The following is a 22,083-nucleotide window of genomic DNA, read 5'->3' on the forward strand; positions in this document are numbered from 1 at the left end:
GTTGGAGAAAGTGCATGAATAACAGGTCCCACCAGCTGTATGTTTTGAAAAATAAAACTTTATCAAATTAAAAAAAAGAATTTATAAGTATGGAATTAAAAATTTGGAGCTTTGCAAATTGAGCTTTGTGGAATTGCACAGACTCCCCTGCTTTTCTAGGGATGAATCAACCAGTAAGTAGAAGGGCTGTGTTCCTGCTATTTTAGGGAAGAGACCCCAGAGGGTTCTGAAGGTGGGGGGAAGCTCAAACTCAGGCATACCCCAAACTCATTCACTCGCCCAGACTGAGGCACTTTCAGGGGCATCACCTGGGCAAGTTGGGAAGCTTCTTTGAGCCTGTGCGCTCTGACCCTCCTCGATCCCCTCTTTGGCTGTAATAAAGTGGGATGGGGCTAGCACCGGCAGCGCTGCAGAACAGGCTCCAGACACAGTTGCCACCCAATAAATGGTAATGACCCCAGTGAAACTTTGGAAAACAAAAGCATAAACCCATGGAAGCAAGAAAAATATTACCTGTGATCCCGATATCCATGGGCACTGTTCTCTCTTCCTTTGTGCATGTTATATGATCCATATGTAACTTTTCTCCTCAGATGATCAGGTTGGGCTTTCAAAATTAACCCTTTCTTGACTTTAATTTTGGCCTAGGCTGATTTACCTATTTTCAGAGTTTTTATCTTATTAGTACACCTCCCTGACATGGGGGGGCATTCTCAAGGGGGGATGTGGGCTAGAGGGGAGGGGAGGAAAGAACAGAAAAGCCGTAATCTGATTGGGAGGCCAGTCTCAGCCTCTTGGGAGGAATGCTGGCCTCTTTCCCTGCCAGCGCCCCAGGAGTGGGGGACAGAGGTCTCCGTCTAAGAACGTTCCTCAGCGCCCTATTGCTGTAATCCCACCTCCCCCCGTCTCAGTAGCACACCTGGTCAGGAGCACAGCTGAGCATGATTGCAGGGAAGCATGGAGGAGGCGGGTCCCTAACAGCGGGAATGGCACTGGGCCCGGTTCTTGGGTGGAGTGGGGGGCCTGCCTCTGCCCCCCTTCAGGCCATAACCAGGGGGCTCCTGCACTGATGAAGGTAACCCCAGTCTCCACACCCTTCATCGACGACCCTGCAAGCCGTTTCCTGCTGCATGGAGTAAATGTGGCTTCCATCCACCTTCTCTGTTTGCAGACCTCTGTTATCAGCAGGCTAATTCTAGAGCCCTTGGGGAGACTCTGCAACCAGTTGACGCCACCTTCACTTATACTAAAGAATGACCATCTGTAGTGCCATTGAGCTCATAAACATTTAAAAAATTATTTATTCTATTGTGGTAAGGACATTTAACATGAGATCCTCTTATCAGATTTTAAAGGTACAATACAGTATTGTTACCTATAGGGATAATGTGCAGATCTCTAGAATTTACTCATCTTGCATAACTGAAATTCATTACGCAAGCCCTCTCCTGCAGCCCCTGGCAACCACCATTCTGTTCTTTGCTTCTATGAGTTCGGCTATTTTAGATACCCCACAAAAGTGGAATCATACAGTATTAGTCCTTCTGTGACTGATTATTTCACTTAGCATAATATCCTCAAGGTTCATTCAAATTGTCACATATTGCAGGATTTCCTTCTTTTTATTATTATTTCTATTTTTAATCCTCACAGAGGATATTTTTTCCATTCCTTTTCAGAGAGAGTGGAAGAGAGAGAGAGAGAGAGAGAGAGAGAGCGAGAGAAACATCGATGTGAGACACATCGATTGGTTGCCTCCTGCACGTGCCCCAACCGGGCCGGGGGATCGAGCCTGCAACCGAGGTACGTGCCCTTGATCAGAATCGAACCCGAGACCCTTCAGTCTTTGGGCTGACACTCTAACCAATGAGCCAAACTGGCTAGGGCGGATTTCTTTTTAAAGGTGGAATAATATTCCATTGTATGTATATACCACATTTTAAAAAATCCACTCATCTGTTAATGGACACGGGTTACTTCCACATCTTGATTATTGTGAACAGTGTTGCAGTATCTCTGCGTGCTAATATCTCTTTGAGATCCTGATTTCAATTCTTTTGGACAAATACCCAGAAGTGGGGTTACTGGGTCATATTGCTGGACCATTGAATTTTTTGAGGAATATCCATACTGTTTTCCACAGTGGCTGCACCGTTCTGAATTCTCACCAAGAGTACATGGGCTCCAATTGCTCCACTTCCTCACAAACACTTGTTGTCTTTTGTCTTTCTGATAATAGCCACCCTGACAGATGTGAGGTGATGTCTCATTTTGGTTCTGATTTGCATTTCCCTGCTAATTAGTGAAGTTGAGCATCTTTTCATGTACCTGTTGGTACATCTTTTCATGTACCATTTGTATGTCTTCTTTGGAGGAACGTCTGTTCAAGTCCTTTGCTCATTTTAAAAACAAGCTATTAGTTTTTGCTATTGAGTTACAGGAGTCCTTTTATATTTTGGCAATTAATCCCTTATCGGATATATAGTTTGCAAATATTTTCTCCCACTCAGTAGGTTGCCTTTTTACTCTACTGATGGTTTCCTTTGCTGTGAAGAATTAGTTTGACGCAGTCCCGGTTGTCTATTGTGCTTTTGTTGCTGGGCCCATAGACATTTAAAGTCCATCTTCCTAAGACTTTAATGTGGACTCTCCTGAGGCTATACCAACAACAGCAATTTAATCAGTCCCTTTAGCTTCTCTTTTTTTCAGTGTCCTCTTTTCAGTAATGACCTCAATATTTTACCTCCCAGGAATAGTAACAGAAATCCAGAGACAATAGTAACAGAAACACCACAATCACTTTTAACACATAATATCCAGGCTCCTAGTCTGGGAACCTATAGTTTTTTTTTGTTTAAAAAGATAAAAAATTAGCAGCTTCTTGTTTCTTTTTACCTTTTTATAAAAGCAGCTTCTTGAATACACCATTATGACTAGAAATAGAAGTTAAACCTATTCAGTACTTATGTCAGGTTCTGATCTAAATGCATTATTTCCATCAGCTCACTTATTCCTCATGAATACTCCAACAGGGGAGGTACTATTATTATCCCAATTTCAGAGAGAGTCTGAGGAACCTGCCCACAATCACATACAGAAGGCAGTGACCTAGGCAGTTGGCACAGCGCCATACAGATTGGGACCTAGGCAGCTGGTTCCAGCGCCTGTGCTCTTCACCACAGTGCTGCTCTGATCTTAAACCTCTTCAGAGCACACACTAAGTGTGTGTATGTGTGTGTGTGATTAACTTCCTTGCAGTGTAGTTGACATGCAATAAAATGCACATATTTTCAGCTGGATGAGGTTTTTTGTTTGTTTGTTTTTAACCCTTACCCAAGGATATTTTTTCCATTGCTTTTCAGTGAGAGTGGGAGGGAGAGAGAGAAACATCGATGTGAGAGAGGCACATGGACTGGTTGCCTCCCAAACGAGTCCTGAGCGGGGCCAGGGATGGAGCCTGCAACCCAGGTCCATGCCCTTGGCTGAAATCGAACCTGGCACTCTTCAGTCCGCAGGCCCATGCTCTAACCACTGAGCAAACCGGCCAGGGCTCAGCTGGATAAGTGCTGACGCCCACGCCCACGTACCCACCACCCCAATGAAAACATAACACATTTCCATGAACTTCTGTGGATCTTCAGTCAGTCCTACTCACCTCTTGCCAGGTAACCACTGATATTCTAGCTCATATTTTCTGATCATTCTGAAAGAGTTTGGTTGTCTTATAAGCCATGATGAGGAATTAAAGAGAAAATACTTAAAAAAAATTTTTCTTTTATAATCCTCACCCGAGGATATTTTTCCCATTGCTTTTCAAAGAGAGTGGGAGGGAGGGTGGGAGGAAGGGGGAGAGAGAGAGAGAGAAATACATTGATGTGAGAGACACACTGATGGGCTGCCTCCCACACATGCCCATGCGGGGGGCTGGGGATTGAGCCTGCAACCAAGGTACGTGTCCTTGGCTGAATCGAACTCAGGACCCTTCAGTCCGAGGGCCGATGCTCTAACCACTGAGCAAAATCGGCACGGTCAAGAGAAAATATTTTTAAAATTTTAATAGGATAGGATTTTGTCCCCAAGGAGTATCCTGGAAGCAATGTCCAATTGGTGATTAGTCACGATTTGGAAAATGGAATGAAAAGCTGGGCTGTGAAAGCGATGGTCCTGCCATCGAAATTACATGACCAGGATGATTACTGGGAACCGCAAAGTGCCCTGGAGCCAGTGACACATAAAACAATGCTTATTTTTATATATAGCTGCCTAAAACTGAGAACTTATACCTATAAATGGAGAGTCTAGTTATATATATTTTTAAAGGGCATGTACGCATTTGGTATGTAAGCTCCTTAAACAGGATTTAATGTAAATTATCAGATATAATGACAATTAACAACGCCAGTCCTATTTCTGTAGATGAATGACATGGTAGCATGCTGTTCTGCTATTGGATTTCAAGAAATTTCCTCCTTTTTGCTTTTCAGCAACAATACAGCTACTTTGTTATTGAATCTTATGCCATGGCACTGACAAAGTTGGAAGGAATCTTTAAGATCAAGCTCAAATCGGGGAGTTAAGTGACTTGCTCAGAGTCACACAACTCTCAGTAGCAGAAGCAAGGTCCCTCTCTGAAATCCTGTGCTCTTTTCACTGGACGACAATGTTCTCAAGCTCTGAATTTTTCATGGAGAGCTGAGATTTAAACCCTTGAATCGATTCAAAGTCAGAGGTTAGGAAATAGAGGAAAATGAAGGAGAGTGAGTTAAAGCTGTGATAAAGCTCTTTGGGAACCTTCACTTAATTATTAAAATAGCAATCATTGATCTTGCCTTGAGATCATTTAAGTTTTCAAGTGGGGTTGATTGGGTTAGAGGTACTTAGGGAAACCGTGGTACATTTCTATAGCAACCTTTAGATGACTATAGGTTATTGATGAGTGACAGAGTTCAATGCTGAAGAGATAACCTGATGTTGCGCTGTAGGTGGCCACAATCCACCAGTCAACATAGAAGTTTGGAGCAAGAATTCCTGGGCATTAGTAGATTTCTAAGAGTCAGTGCATTTTTTTTTTTTTTTAACTCATCCGACTCAAATCCCATATGGTGGTCTTCAGACATCAATTTGTAAGAGACACAATTACTAATTGCCCACTATATAAAACACTGTTAAACACTGAGGATAGAATAAAAGACAGTTATTGCTCTTGAGGAGATGCAGTTCTGTAAGGCATAGATTTCAATAATCTCATTAGAATGGGGTAATAGCTCCACAAAAGACTGTATTTCATCAGATGGTAAGTAAAAAGATTGTTGGAAACAGGCTATTAATCTCCAAACTAATGAAAATGCTAGCAAGCTTTGCTTTGGAAAAATAAATGACCAAACTTTCTAGGTACAGACTATCCACTGGTGAGGGCTATCTGTGAAGTATGTAGGGAGAGTTTATATGTTCACAGTCTCTGATATCTACACAGCACTGTGGTGTGGTTAAAAAAAAAAAGCAAGCACTTGACCGGAAATTAGATGATCTAAGATGAAGTTCTGGTTCTTCCCATGTAATCGTTTGGGAGGAAGATTAAGCTATTTAAACTTTTGCACACAGTTTACTCATCTTTTGAGTGAAGGGATGGAGATGATTTTTCTAAGTTCTCTGGGGGCTATACCATTCCAAATTATGCTATCTTATATTGAGGGATAGTATATACAAACAGAGGGACTTTAAAGCTATTAAATTGTATTCCCCATATTTTGGTAGTAAAAAAATGAAAGAAAATATGAATTCCAGGAAAAATAGATAATTGAAATGTACTAGGTCTTACATTTTATAAACGTCTTAATCAGATCCCTTCCTTGTTGACTACAGGTCATAGTTGTTTCTGTGTTAATTAAAAGAGGGTCTGGTGCTGGATCACCTATCATATCATTAGATCTGATAATCTCTCAGACAAAGGGTAAATGTTAAATACCTGTGTAAGATGTAGAGCTATACGGGTGTCAAAGGAACATATTCAGTTGCAAGATGTAACATTATGAAGTAAAAGGCCTTGCTTACCTCAGTCTAGCCCGTATGTCCAACACTCCTCCCACCTGCAGAGCATGGAGGTGAAAGCCGGGCTCTGTCCAAGGTGCTTCCCACACTGAGCGCGAGAGGTCGTTACTCCCGTCAATTCCCTCTCCTTCGCCTTTCACATTCCGTCAGGCAAGGCTGGGCAGAACATGCAGAGCTTTGTGCAGGAGCATATTTAAATATTTAAGCTGGGCCCTGCCCACGTGGCTCAGCGGTTGAGCATCGACCTAGGATCCAGGAGATTGGGTTCGATTGCCAGTCAGGGCACATGCCCGGGTTGCGGGCTCGATCCCCAGCAGGGGGCGTGCAGGAGGCAGCCGATCAATGACTCTCATCATTGACGTTTCTCTCTCTCCCTCTCCCGTTCTCTCTCTGAAATCACTAAAGACATATTTAAATCAATCAATCAATCAATACATACATACATAAATATTTAAGGGGCTTAAAATCTCTCATCAATCCCTGACTAGAATATGCTACACAAGTTGACCCAAACAAAAAAAATATAAGGTCCATTTACCTTTTCAGTTTTCTGGGAAAAGGAAGGGAACTCACTGTGATTAGGTTATTCTGAGGCATTTTAGTTCCACAAGCAAATTAAGATTCATGGAAAATAAGAGGTTTGTTTTGTTTTGTTTTTGTTTTTACTGGTTTTTTAAATCTAATATTTCCATCTCTCTAGAAACTTCTCTGAACCTAAATGCCTAAAAGGCATAAAATTGGATTATAAAAATACCTCTGGCTTTTAGTATAACCTCACCTTCAACTTGCTCTCTCTCAATTTTCCCTCAGACAACTACATTAACTCATACTTTTTAAAAGCTTTAAGAACTTTATTTTTCCCTCCTACTTGAGGGAGACTCCATTATAGTAACAGAAAAAAATGCATTTGAAGTGAAGCATTAGCCTGAGATAACTCACCCCCTTCTTGCCTCCAGAGCAACGGTGGTTCTGAGTCTCTGAGCAGGTCAGTGACTTGGGGAACCAGTAAAAGAGCCAACTGTTCTTCTGAAGGTCTCGTTAAGGTCACTTCTTATGGCCATAGCGAGAACTACGAGCGTCCCAGACTCCTCTCCACAGGGCAGGCATGAGGAAAACACAGCAACGCCCACGTACGACACTTCAGCTGCGGACTCTTTTAGCCAGGATGCCTGGGGACACCTGTTAGCCCTAAATCCCCTTTCCGTGTCGCTCCTTTGGTTTGTCCTTTAGACCCTAGTCCTCATAACCAGAAACGTATTAATAGATGTTCTTTCTAAAGAAAGAGTTTTAAGCTTCAGAAACTCTAATCTAATGCAACACTTGGTAATTTTTAAGCACAGACACCCCCCTGCCCACCCTCGTTTGTAAAAACACAATTACTTTCACAGAGGAGCGAAGTAACCAGACCCACTAGCTCCGCATCCAACAGGATCGCCAATGGCAATTCGAAGGATGCAGTGATCAACAGGCTACTAGCCTTGATCCCATTTGTTTTGTACATTTTTCTCTGGAAAAATGATATGCATTTTAAACCTTGGCAGGAATTTATCCCAGAGAAAAAGAATTCAATTGATTCTTACGAGTCAAGAAACCTGTGAAAGAACAAGATTTTTGCCCCCCAGGGCCCTGTTTTGGTCTTGCACCCTTTGCTGAATGTTTATCCAGCCCGTTCTTTAACATTATTGTATGTTATTTCAGCAGGCACCAGTGTTTAGTTGCCTACTGTGCAAATGGGACTGAGGTTCTCATCATCACCCCTGAAACGAAGTCTAACAATTGGTCCTTGAGCATCTGTTTATGTCAGAAGAAATAAACGCATTCACAGCTTGCTTAGTCCCTAAACTGCCTGCTGGAAGCATTTGGGCTCTGCTTTCACATGCTACACTCTTTAGAGCTGATTTACACTCTAAAAACACCCAAAGGACATTATTATATTACCAGTTTTAATTTCCAAGGCAGATGTTTTTGTTTTCTGTTTGATTCCATTTTTAGTATTTCTAAGAAATTTGGACTTGGAGTCTTCTTTATAAGTGACAAGTGGGGAGGAAGGCCAAATAAAACAGGCGTAAGACTTTTTCAGATACTTCGGTCTTAAAAGTGGAATGTGAGGTAGCGAACTCAGCTGAAACAATAGTGTTAAGACTGTTTTATGTTTTCTTTTCAACAATGTTTGCCCCAGAACCTCTGAGTTTTAAAAATCCGAGTAAGTAAACTTTCTGTAGCACTTCCTCAAAGACAAAGTACAATGCACTTCTGAGTGGAGTGGAACCAGGAAAGACTAGCTCTGATTGTGGCTGTAATTCTGAAGGAAGAATAAATCTTTGACATTTCAGTTGATATTGCTTATTCCTAGTGATAGTCCGTTTCTTAATCCCAAAAAACATCATCTTATTTCTAGTACAGAATGTCACAAAAAGTGATGTTCATTGCTTAAAAAACAAACAAAAATTCAGTATTACTGTAGGGTTTTTTTGGATAATTTACTAATATATTTTTATTTTTTAAAAATTTTAATTTTTTATTGTTGAAAGTATTACAAATGTCCCCCTTTCCGCCCCATTTGTCTCCTCTACCCTGCACCTCCCCCACCCAGGCCTTCACCACACTGTCTGTCTGTAGGTTATACATACATGCATGTATGTTCTTAGGTTAATCACTCCCGACCCACCCACCCCTGCCTTCCCTCTGGGGTCCCTCAGTCTGTTCCATGCTTCTGTGTCTCTGGATCTATTTTGTTCATTGGTTTATTTTATTCATTAGACTCCACATACGAGTAAGATCATGTGACACCTGTCCTTCTCTGACTGCCTCATTTCGCTTAGCATAATACTCTCCAGGTCTCACCATGTTGTCTCGAAGGGTAAGGGGTCCTTCGTTTTTACGGCTGCATAGTATTCCATGGTGTAAATGTTCGAAAAGGTGCTTGATATTTCAATCTTCTTGAGCTTGTAGAGACTTGTTTTGTCCTAACATGTGCCTAACATGTCTGTCTTTGAGAATGTCCCATGTGCACTGAGGAGATTGTATAGTCTACATCTTTGGGGTGAAATGTTTTGTAAATGTCAATTAAACCCATCTGATCTAGTGTGTCATTTAGAGTCACTGTTTTCTTGATTTTTTGGCTGGTAGATCCAGTAAAGTCAGTGGGGTGTTAAAGGCCCCTACTATGACTATTTCTGTCACTCTCTCCCTTAAAGTCTTCCACAAGTTTTTTTTTCTTTTCAGCCTGTGTCTTTTGTTTTGAGGTGTTTCTCTTGCAGACAGCATATATTTGGGTCTTATTTTCATAGAAGATATAATATTTTTAAGAAAATATTTCGAGGAAAAATCTATTATACCTAAGAAGAGACACTCTGCTTGACACAGTGTAATGAGGTCTATGACCCACGTGTATAGTATTTGGTAATTTTTCAAAAAATTGAAGCTAGAACTTTAAAAGATATTATGGGATTATTTTTCATGTCATCCCTATCCTCTAATTCCTTTATTTCCTTGAAAATACTCCTTATTTTCACATACTTTACCTTTACTTGTATCATTTTTGATTATTTCTTGTTCTTAGAACTATAATCTTATCATATTGAGTTAAATCACAAATACTTCTATTTGTATACCACTAATCCCTATCTTTTGGAAATATATTACAATATTGGGGGGAAAATGCTACGAAAACTAGAGATGCAACTTATTTTAAAGCTAATTATTTAGAACATTAGGTTAGCACACTGGTATCACCATGTATTTACTGACTTGAGATGTTTTAAATGAGGGTGCATTTTTGAGGGTAAAATATTGAAATAAAATGGTTTGATTTCCATGTTACTGTTTGGGTGTGAAAATTAAAAAAACTTCAACTAAAACTGGAGTGGGGAAGGCCTGAGGAGGGAGCTCTCACACCCTCCTACTCATCAGTGACCTCAAACGGGAAGAAGGAGATTATCTCCGTGCCCAGCAACAAGCCCAGCCAATAGAAAGCACCACAGCTCAGCCAATGAGAAGCCGTCACCACCCTGAACTCTAACATCCTCACATAACCTTTCACTTTTCCTTGCTGATGACTCTCTTGCCACACCCTCCTTTCTACAAAAGGCTTCTATTTTGTGTTACTCCTTAGAGTAGCTCTCTGCTTGCTAGATGAGATGCTGCCCAATTCATAAATTAATAAAGCCAATAAGATATTAGTTGAATTTAGATTTTTAACCTGGGGAATAAAACAGTAAGTCTTAATATCAATTTATAAAAATATAATCCCCACTGCAAGGGTTTATTGGTGTTCTTTTCTAGAGGCATGAAAATAAAAAAATCTGTGAATATTAACTTATCACATAGTTTAAGTAAAATTTTATCTAATATTCAGAGATATAACCATTTAAACTATACAATTAAAGGCATACATGTTAGATGATCAAATTGAAAATTAAAATCAAGAGGCCTTAAACACCCCTTCACCCTACACACTCTCAGAAACAGGTATTTGACAGGGGATAACTGTTTATATGAGTAAAGTCATTCAACCCATGCATTTATTTCTATAACGTGTATACGAGATATTTAAAATTCCTCACCACAATAATGCATCAATTTGAGATTTCAAATAAAATCCTAATCCATTTTCAGTTTTCCAATGTTTATGACAGTAAAATTTCTTTACTCTTTAGGGCATGGTATCTTTATCATGGCCATACAGGTTGTATATAATCGCACTTCAATAATCTGATACATTGGAAATCAAAACCCAAACAAATCCTTGTTGGACGAAATAATTTCTTGCTGAGCAAAAATCCTTTAGTCTAAAACTCTGTGTAGATTTTTCAGAGAATATCCCCTTTGGATTTGTGCAGCATAAATTTATGAAAGAACTTCTACTACACATGGAATCAGTGGGTTTAGAAGAGATACAAAATTGTCCCTACATGCAATAGTCTGAGACTAATTTACATCACCACCCATATTACTTCTTTCAAAAGATAACTCTTTGTTTCTCAGACTGTTGTACACAGAAAAATACAAATTCTTTACATTAAAACTGAGAAATTTATTGACATTTTTTCATGAAGTAGTAAGCAGAATTAAAGAAGAAATATACAGCTTAAAACAGTTGAAATGATCCTAAAATTTTTATGGCAATGTTAAATTCATGGCCAAATAAAAATGAATAGTTTTTAATAATTAAATCACTTAAAATTTTTGCTCAATAATTTATCTGAAAGTAAAAAGATATGAGGATAACTGGGATCTGAGTATCTTATAAAATAAAATAATGCCACTTATCCTTCTAAAAAAAATTGTGATCCTTGTTAAAACAGTGGTTTGGTTCTGCTCCCCACCCACAGAAGCCACTTCTCCATTCTACCACTTAAAAAAGTATCAACATCAGTCTTCTGATTTGTAAGGATACCAGCCAATTTGGTTCCATTTAACAATGTTTCCAGTAGACAGTCATAGATACAGGACTGAGCCTTAAGTAGAAGATTAGTATCTCAACATAGCAGTCATGGCTTTCTTCTAGTGCTCACTGAGGTCAAATATCCTCATATAATTATAAATGTTAAAAGGCAAAATTACATCTCAACAGCAGCCAAAAATTTATATATTTTTTATGTATTTACAATATTGTACATATTTACATGACCACATCAAATACTGAATTGTAGAAACAAGAGACCACCTATAAAGGCATTTTTTTTAATGCCTCGGCATTATTGTCTTGTGCAAACTGAAACTTTTCTCAGACTTCTTAGAAAGCTAAAGACAGTCAACATTGCGAAGGCCACCATCCATAGTTAAAGAGCCAAACCTAAAAACAGAAGAAAAAAGGCAATCTCAAAAGATGGATTTATTTGGCCCCTAACATTTTATGAGACTGACGCGCTACCTACTGCGCTAACAAGGCACCTGGCCCCTAACATTTTAAAGTAGACTATAGAATACTTTTCAGAAGAATAAATGTTATTTTTAAAGAGTTTAAGCAACTATGAGTTGCTCTATTTCTTACTGAAACACAGCATTATTATTATAAATATGTGAAAAAATACAAATCAGTGGCTTAGGAAGACTTCTTAAGAGAAAATGGAGTGATGTAATCCAGAAGCATTAGGAAGAACTGATAATTTCTTTTTGGTGCGGTGGGATTTATAAGCAAAGATGTGGAGTTGAGAGTACGTGTGACATACTGAAGGGACAGTGAGGAGTGAAGTCTTCCTAGAACAGACTGTTATTTTGGTATATGTGCTGCCGAAGTGAGCACAGATTATTACTTTGGGAGAGTAGTGGGAAATAAAGTTGGATGAATAGGCTGGGGGTGGACTATTACATTCTTTGAATTCAAGTATGCATTTATACTTGACCTTTTAGATAACAGGAGTTCAGACATTTTTGAGCCAAGGGAGTGGCATGGTAAGACCAGTATTTGGGAAAATTACTTCGGCTGTAATACCCATGACAGATAGAAGTGCCTGGGATTAAGGAAACAGGTGGTGCTATAACCACAGCTCACATGTGAAGGGAAAGGAGAACTGGATGAGGTTGATGAGATGAAATACGGAAATTTCCATTTTGAAGGAAGATTACCAAACTTGATGAAAGAGAGTAAAGAGGAGTAGTGCCTAAAATAATTTATGTTCAATGGAGTAGGAAAAAGGTTGTCTCACTGAAAAAGATCAGAAAATTGAGGGGAAACTAATTTGGAAAGGATGATAGTAAGTGATTTTTGACAGAAAGAAATCTGAAGTGACAGTGACAATCCCATTGAGACTGCACAAGACCTGACTTCTGCTGCTAGTTCTGACACAAATCCTTAAGTGGTCACTTAACATTTAGGTTATAATTATGCCATGTTATATCACCATATATTGTGAAAAAAACCTACAAATAAAACACAGGAGGAAATTACTTACTGGAACATGTTTTAGGAAGTGGGGATTTTATTCCATAAGGGATAAGTGATTCAATATAAAAGTTTGTTCAAGTATATTTTAATAGTCTCCTCTACTTGCAGATTTTTAGCCTTACAAGATAAATTTAGGATTTAGCTAAAGTTGTGAAGAAATTATAAATTGGATACTATAAAAAGATAAATTACTATGTAGTTGCTATAAACCAATAAGAAATGTAAAGCCTAATAGGCAAGACACAGAAAAAAAACTGAATGAACATATAAAAAGATGCCTGACATCATTAACCAAAAAAAGTGAATTAAAACAAGAAAGAAAGTTTTCACTAAACTGACAAACACTTAAAAAAACTGGTAAAATTCAGTGTTAACAAAATCATACTCTTTGTTTGGGACTACAACATACACACCTTTAAAGAACAAATTAACAATACCTATGCAAACTTAAATGTGCATGCCTTTTGACCCAACAACTCCACATCTGGAAACTGATCCCTCAAAAATTCTTATACAAGTAAATGAAGACACACATACAACTATGTTCACTAAAGCATGGTTTGTAATTATGAAAAATCAGAAACAACTTAAATGCCCAACAAACAGGGATGTAGTAAGTAGCTATGTTGGACCCTTACACTGTAAAATGAGACAGCTGTTGAAAATGAGAAAAACAGAGCTATGTGTATGGACTCTAAAAAGTACCTTTGACATTATAGCCTCAAGTGAAAAAAATAAGACTAAACCAATGTGAACAGAACGATTCCATTCTTATAAAACACACATATACAACAAACTATTCATAGTGATTACTTCTGTGGGGATGTGGTGGCACGGGAAAGGGCAGGTGGAATATTTTATTTACAAATTTTTACAATTATGTATTTATTGTTTGAAAATTTTAAAAGAATTCATTAAATTAATTAAAAATTTTAACAATGCTATAGAAGTGTCTCATAACTTCTGCACATAGCTCAGAAATCATGTGATTTCCTGACAGCAAATCTTTCCAAGCCTTACAGATAGGTAGAGTGAGGGAAATATTTTAGGAGGAGATAGGAGGCTGGGTTGCAGTTCCAGCTTATCTTCTCAGGGTATGAATTTCAACGTTTGTAGAACATGAAGAGACTATCTGCTCTGCTACTGTATAGAAAGCACATTAAGTGACATGATGCAGTGTGGAAGTGCCCTGTAAGTGAACAAAACATCCTATAAGTGAAATATTTTTATTAGCATTTTAGGGAATAGAAAACCCACAGAGAGACGTCTGAGGGCTTGAAAGAGAAGGGCTATATTCCATTAGAGAGCCAATTATGATTTAACTTCTTTGAGGGACAAGGAAACAGCCATCCCAAAGTGGCTTTATTGGCTCTGGACATTTTCCAACTCTCTTTTTCCCCGACTTATTAGGATTCTGTAGATAAGAAGAAAACCCCTCAAAAAACTGTATTTACAGGTGGCACTCACCTGCAGGGAGGTTTGCAGTGAGCTCTGCAAATTACCCAGCACCAATCAGGGTGCTGGCATCTTATAAGCAACTCCAATTCCAAAATTGAAAATTATAATTCTAATGACATGTTATAAAAAATAATGTGCAAAAGATTTTCATTTCCACAAACTGATTCAAATAAGCAAATAAATAATTCTATTAACTGTGCTTATATAAAATGGAATCAGTCAGAGTTAACTTGTCTTTATCCAAACAACCCCAAACAAATTAAAAGGCATCATGGAAGCCACAATAAAAGGGGTCTGATTTTATATCCCTTTCCTACTGCCTAATCTATCGATATCAGAAAACAGAGACATATAAGTATAGGCACATATGTACTTGACTGCATATAAAATGACAGGGTAGAATGCTATCTGTATTCACTTACCTTTCTAAAATATGATTATTTTCAGCAAGTTCTTTAACCACCCCTTCCATTTCTTCTTTTAATTTCTTCATGCTGTACATACAAAATAAAGATAAATAAGCATCTCTGCTCAAAAAAGTATGCAGATGTTTTAGAATTGTATTTATATTATGTTTTAGTTCTATACTTGAACTAAGTCACTAGATAACATCTGCAAACATATTTGTAAGTATCAAAAAATTTCAATATAAAAGATCAAGCTCACAAACTGAAACAAAAACAAATGGAAACATCACAGTTACCAAATAATACATTTCTTACCCAAGGGTCATTTCTACTAATGTGTTAGAACATGGATAAATTGGGGCCATGGTATGTTTGACTCCACTGGAGGCTGCAAGCATTTTCTGAGGCAAAGTTTCTTGTAACTAGAACATCAAAAGATCCCACATTAATCACAGAACAAAGTACTTACTACAGATCTTAGATTAAATGTTATAGGTTTTAATAAGCCCTTTATAGCTTTACGTTTTAATTTCAAAACCATCACCGATATAATACTTAAATCAACACTTCAAAAAAATCTTTTATTAAGGATGATAAAATAATAGTCTTTCAGATGTTTTCAACTGTAAAACATCTAAGTTCTTAAAACTTGGCTCAAAATATATACCACAGCCCTGGCCAGGTGGCTCAGTTGGTTGTAGATTTGCTCCCTGGTCAGGGTGCCTACGGGAGGCAACGGATCAATGCTTCTCTCTCATGTTGATATTTTCTCTCTCTCTCTCTGTCTAAAGATCAATAAAAACATACCCTCGGGTGAGGATTAAAAAAATATATAGCCCTAGCTGGTGTTGCTCAGTGGTTAGAGCGTTGGCCCAAGGACTAAAGGGCCCCGGGTTTGATTTCGGCCAAGGGCATGTGCCTCAGTTGCAGGCTCAATCCCTGGCCTGTGTCAGGTGCGTGAGGGAGGCAACCAATCAATGTGTTTGTTTCTCTCCCCTCCCCCCCCTTCCACTTTCTCTGAAAAGCAATGGAAAAAATTATCCTCCAGGTGAGAATTAAAAAAAAAAATATATATATATATATATATATCCCACAAAGGGGCAAGTAGAACTGATGCATGTATATTATGCCCTATTTCTCCCTTCTCAATCATAATCAAATATAAACTGAAAAGAATTTTATTTCAATTTTTCCTAATAGGAAAAAGAGTGTTTTTCTCCTACTTTGATAGCTGTACCTCATTAGTATAGTCTTGATACTTTGATACTTCCTCTTGAATATCAAAACACTGATTAGTTAGGGATAACAACTGTTTCCTAAGATGAAGCATCTTTCTGAAAACCAAAAAGAACTGATTAATAAGCAATCTAATGAAATATTTTTCTTACTTAAAATATACAATATACATTAAAATGTGTATCGTAGAATCAACCACTACTTACCCCCCAAACAGTTTACCTACCTCATCCATTCTTCTGACTTATCCAAAAATGTCTCGTACTTTTTAACACATTCATCTGTGAAGTGGGTCATAGCTTTTGTTGCATGGTAATACAGTTTCTGCCTGGAATTTAGAAATAATCATGGGCTTAAACCAATGTCACTGTTTCTATTTCTAATATTTAAAAAATTTCAAATACATAAATTTGTTTCCTGTAATGATAGTTGTGACTTTGGAATATTTACAGAAGGCCAAAGATTTCTAAGACAGACATAATAGCAGCAAGAGGAGAATAAGAAGGGAGAATAGTAAAACATATTTTTATTGAATTAAGGTTAAGAAGGTAGTCAAGTCTGTCCCCGCCTATGTTCTCTACTACCCGCCCTTCTGCAATAGAAGCACATGAGGCAGAAGAGTGTCCCTCATTTTCCCACCTCAGTAGCCTCTCAACCAGGAGCTATTAAGTGGGCCTCAAACATGTGCACACAGAGTAATACTTGTGTAAAGCCGATATTAAAATGTATTTTGAATTGTAATTAATTTAAACTTTAAGAAGAATAGCATTAATAACACAACCGAAAACAATGATTAAATATGATCTGGACACTTACTTGTCAAATTTGTGGATTTGTTCTTCATTATAAGCTAGTCCTAAAAGTACAAAAATATATTACTTTTGTAAATGTACAATCATAAAATCACACATAGTATTTTTTTCTTTTGAGATTACTTCAAAAAGTCTAAGAGTTTAAAGCAGATGTCACCAACTTGTGACCCATGGGTTAGAAATAGCCCACAAATGCTTTCATTTGGTCTGTAGTGTTAACACTAAAAAGAAAAATTAACTGCCAACATTTAAAATCAGAATATTTTCAATAAAACCTGTTTTTCTAGCTCTTCTTGAGATATAGCAAGACTGGGCAACAAATCAGGTGAATCTGAATAGTGACTCTCCCCTTTAGATGGGGGTCTCTCCTCTCCAGTTCTCAGTCTCCACTGGCCAATTTCATTCCTGTTATGCCTGGCCTCTAGAGGCTGTGAAGTTCATGACCCCTGATTTAAAATATTCAAAGGGTTGGTTTTAAAAGCAATTTTTAGTATATTCACCCTCTTTCATGACAGAATCAAATCTCTGAAAAATAACTTAAGCAGCCACCCTTACAACTAGCAGAGCAGATTTCATTAGATTAACAAATGGCAAATTTTACTTACTACGTTCTGCTTTGTCTTTTTTGAACTGATAGTAAATCTCTGTGATGCAATTTAACAGGACTTGTAGCTTTTCTACACTATTTAAGGAAGAAAAACTCAAATAAATTAACTGAGTCAATGTGAAAAAAGACATTTAATAAGAGTAGAAACTACCAATAAAGTTATAACCTACTGTCTATCTTTTGGATGAATGCCTTCTTGATGGGCCCATGTATCTGACACCAATCCACCTGGAGATAATTTGCTTTCGATATCCTGAAGACTGGTTTCTATTGTTCCCCGAGAACTGGAAAGCTAAACAAAAGCAATGGGTTCAGGTCCAGATTACTGAAAGTCAGAAATGATCATCACAGTGCCAATGGAGTCTAAAGTTTGAATCATATTTCTTTTATAGATTACTTCAACTCAAAGTCAGAACATACAAATACTTTTAGTCATTCAAGCTTCGGTAAAATATGGCAAATACTCTATCCCATAGCATAGCCCCAAAGATAAAATGTAGGTAGGTAATTCCTTTTAAAAACAGAAAATGAAATCTTAAGATCCTGTTCATTTTAAGCTTAGTAAATTTATCAACTTATCTGCCATAGAACAAAGCATTTGTAAAACCTTTAAAGAAAGGGTAAGGGCCCTAGGAAGTCCGGCTCAGTGGCTAGAGCACCAGCCTGCAGACTGAAGGGTCCTGGGTTCTATTCCAGCCAAGGGCATGTACCTCGGTTGCAGGCTCAATCCCTGGCACCAGCTGGGGCACATGCAGGAGGCAACCAATCAATATGTCTCTCTCACATCGGTGTTTCTTTCTCTCTCTCTCTCCCTCTCTCTCTCTCTCTCTCTCTCTCCCCCCTTCCACTCTCTCTGAAAAGCAATGGAAAAAAATATCCTCAGGTGAGGATTAAAAAAAATGGAAAGGATAAAGGCCAGATTTAAAGAATAAAAATATCTAAATATTTTAAGGGTTCTGATACATACTACTGCTTTTCAAATAAAGTTTTAAGTGGTGGTTTACACTGCCACTAGCAACAAACAATTGTGCCTTTTTTACTACACTTCTTGTCAACACGGGACCAGTAGCCTCAGCCTCACACAGAAACATGTTACAAACAGACACTTCGGGGCCCCATCTGTTGAATCAGAAACTCTGATTAAGCCTTGCTAATATGAAAGACAAAAATAGTACACCTTCCTATCATTATAATACAATTTTTTATTACTATTGTGAACATTTTTTCCCAAGAGTTTCATTAGTTTACTGATTTTTTAATCATTTCTAAATGTTCTTTGTCTCTTTACTGTAGATTCAATGTTTTCCTTATCGATTTGAATGAACTATTTTTATAAAAAAAACACCTTTATCACATTTTCTAAATTTGCTTTTTAACTTTTTTTAAAAATGTCTTTCTTGATTTCAGAGAGAGGAAGGGAGAGGGAGAGATGGAAACATCAAAGATGAGAGAATCATTGATTGGCTGCCTCCTGCACATTTCCTGCTGGGGATCGAGCCTGCAACCCAGTCATGTGCTCTGACTGGGAATCGAACCACGATCTCCTGGATCAAGGTCGATGCTCACGTGCTAAGCAACGCCGGCCAGGGAGTTTTTTAACATTTTTTTTTAACATACAGAAATCTTAAGTTTTATGGTCAAATATATATCTCTTGCTTTCCATGCTTTATGCCTTCTTTAACATTAATGTTAAGAATATGTTAAGAATATGTGTTAAGTATCTTACACTTCCAAAATATGGAAAATAGTTTATAGATACAGTTATTTTTGTTTTTTTATAGCATTACACAGAAGTGTGAAAATGGCAAGCAACCTGAAGGACCAACAATAGGGAGATAAGTAAAAATGTTAATAAACCCATTGGCTGCAATATTATGTCTATAAAATAATGTTACCCCCCCCAAAAAAAAACCCACACAAAACCAGAAACTGCTTTTTAATAATGTTATACAAAAAATAAAAATAACAATTGTCTGCTCACAGGGTAATAATCATTTATTTAATAATATATATAAAAAGAGAGCGCTAAAACAGTGGTTATGAAACTTTAGCAGCATCCAAATTTTCTGGAGGGCTTGTTAAAACATGGATTGCTGGGGCTTTCAGTCAAGATCGTGTAGGTAAATGGTATTCAAATCCTCCCACAACCACATCAAAATTACAACTAAACTACAGAGCAACCATCATCCAGAACCACCTGAAACTTGGCTGAATGGAAGTCCTACAACTATGGAATTAAAGAAGTCACATCAAGACTGGTAGGAGTGGAGACACAGAACAAGCTGGTCCCACATCCACATGTGACAGATAAAAATCAAGAGGGATATCTCAGCTGTGGAGGTCTCCCCTGAAGAGCAAGGGGTCCCAGCCCCACACCAGGTCCCCCAGCCCAGTACTCCACTGCTGGGAAGAGAAGTCCCATAACCTCTGGCTATAAAATCTAGTGGGGATTGTGGCTGAGTGAGATGGAGGGCTGCTGGAGTCCCAGGCCCTTTTAAAGGGCCCATACACAGACTTGCTCAGACTCACTCCCTCTGAACTCCAAAGGCAACAGGGACATAGTGGGAGGAACTGAATTGTCTGACATCAGGACAAGAGCTGGAGAAGCAGTTTTCTCCCAGACAGAAGTGCTGGCAGGGGCTATTGTTCCTTTTCTGAGTGCCTTCCCCAGCCCCCCCCCCCACCAGAGCCAGCAGGCAGGCGCCATATCAGAGTCTCCATCAACCTAGCTAACACTGTTCACCCTGCCCCGGAGATTCCAAGATACCCTACCCAACTTGCAGCCTCACCCAAGCCACCAGTGGCTTTTCCATACAAACGGCCTGTTTTGGCTCATCATTCAGACTTTCCTAAAATCTCTCAAACAAGCAGCATCTGGCCTCAGCATGCCCCATACCCCATGCTAAGTGGCCTCAGGCCCAGAACTAGCAGCAGCCAGCCTTGGTTCACAGCTTGGCCTCTCCTGAGCACCTCCAAGCCCAGCACAAGTAGAAGCCATTTGCAGATTGCTTTGTAACTCATGCTGGGTGACCCTGGGCAGAACATACACCTCCTGGGAGGCCCCAGAGCCAGCACACCTGGTGGAAAGCTTCAGACCACGTCGAAGCATCACCCAACTGCCTCCAAAATTGACATAATCAGCAGGCACGAAAGACCTGCTGAAGTAAGTCCTTCTCTATGGAGTGGGCCCCTGCACAGCTGATCCTCCACAATGGTAGCAGCCAGTCCTTGTAGCCAGTCAGCCTAGGGGTAAATCCCTCCCATTGATGTGCCAATAGTAATCAAGGTTCAACTACAACAGGAGGGTATACATAGTCAACAGTGGGGAAGGGGTGTGCACCTAGAGTTCCCAGCTCAGGTGAACAGGGAGGCTGTGCCCCTGGACCCTACAGGACACCTAGTATACAGGCCACTCTACCAATCCAGGAGGATGTGGCAGCTCTGCCTAATACATAGGAAAAAACACAGGATGGCTGCCAAAATGAGGAGACAAATTTGTCCCAAACGAGGGAATAGAAGAAAACCCCTGAAAAAGAATCAAACAAAATGGAGAAAAGCAACCTACTAGATGCAGAGTTTAAAATACTGATTATAAGGATGCTCAATGAACTTAGGAAGAACTTCAACAAAGAGATAGGAAACATAAAAATGTAACTAGAAAACAAAAAAGAACCAGTCAGAAATGAAGACTAAATTAACTATAACGAAGAAAACATTACAGGGAATCAACAGCAGAGTAGATGAAGCATTGGATCCAATCAGAAGAGATTCAGAAGTTACGAAAGCAGAAAACACCCCCAATTAGGACAGCAAAAAGAAAAAAGACAAAGAAATGAGGACAGTATAAGGAGCCTCTGGGACAACTTCAGGCACACCACCATTTTCATCATGGGACTGCCAGAAGGAGAAGAGAGAGCGCAAGAAATTGAAAACCTGTATAAAAAAATAATGAAAACCTTCCCTAACCCGGTGAAGGAAATAAGACATATAGGTCCAGGAAGTGCAGAGAGTCCCAAACAAGATGAACTCAGAGGCTCATACCAAGACACAGCATAATAAAAATGCAAAAGTTTAAAGACAAGGAGAGAGTCTTAAAAGCAATAAGAGAGAAGCAGTTAGTTACCTACAAGGAAGCTTCCATAAGACTGTCAGCTGATTTCCCAACAGAAACTTTTCAGACCAGAAGAGAATGGCAAGAAATATTCAAAGTGATGAAAAAGCAAGGACCTATAACCAAGGTTACTCTACCCAGCAAAGCTATCACTTAGAATTGAAGGACATATAAAGAGTTTCCCAGACAAGAAAAACCTAAAGGAGTTCATTGCCACCAAGCCAGTATTAAATGAAATGTTAAACGTTCTTCTTTAAGGGGGATAAAAAAGAATAAAAAATATGAAATGGCAATAAATACATATTTATTAAATGAATCTAAAAAAACAAAATAAAAAAAGCAGAACAGATTCATAAATATGGTGAACATTTTGACGGTTGCGAGACTGAAGAGGGGTTAGGGGGATAGGAAAAAATGATGAAGGGATTTAGAAGTACAAATTGGTAGTTACAGAATAGTTACAGGGATGTAAAGTATAGCATAGGGAGTGTAGTCAATAATACTGTATTAACTAT

The 22,083-nt window shown here is 38.6% G+C and overlaps 1 protein-coding gene across 1 annotated transcript in view; it reads right to left on the reverse strand.

Annotated features, from left to right (window-relative positions):
* Positions 1-11,609: 11,609 nt before the first annotated feature.
* Positions 11,610-22,083, reverse strand: part of TBK1 (TANK binding kinase 1) — a 48,844-nt gene continuing 38,370 nt past the window's right edge. Inside the window, exons 14-21 of the mRNA XM_016199732.2 lie at positions 17,628-17,749; positions 17,456-17,532; positions 16,855-16,894; positions 16,265-16,366; positions 16,040-16,136; positions 15,118-15,224; positions 14,818-14,889; positions 11,610-11,845 (exon numbers count right to left, since the gene is read on the reverse strand). Coding sequence (XP_016055218.1) covers positions 11,794-11,845; positions 14,818-14,889; positions 15,118-15,224; positions 16,040-16,136; positions 16,265-16,366; positions 16,855-16,894; positions 17,456-17,532; positions 17,628-17,749 — 669 coding nt within the window. The 3' untranslated portion in view covers positions 11,610-11,793. The remainder of the gene's footprint in view (positions 11,846-14,817; positions 14,890-15,117; positions 15,225-16,039; positions 16,137-16,264; positions 16,367-16,854; positions 16,895-17,455; positions 17,533-17,627; positions 17,750-22,083) is intronic.

This window comes from Miniopterus natalensis, chromosome 2 (genome assembly GCF_054644295.1).
Source record: "Miniopterus natalensis isolate mMinNat1 chromosome 2, mMinNat1.hap1, whole genome shotgun sequence".
Classification (NCBI taxonomy): domain Eukaryota; kingdom Metazoa; phylum Chordata; class Mammalia; order Chiroptera; family Miniopteridae; genus Miniopterus; species Miniopterus natalensis.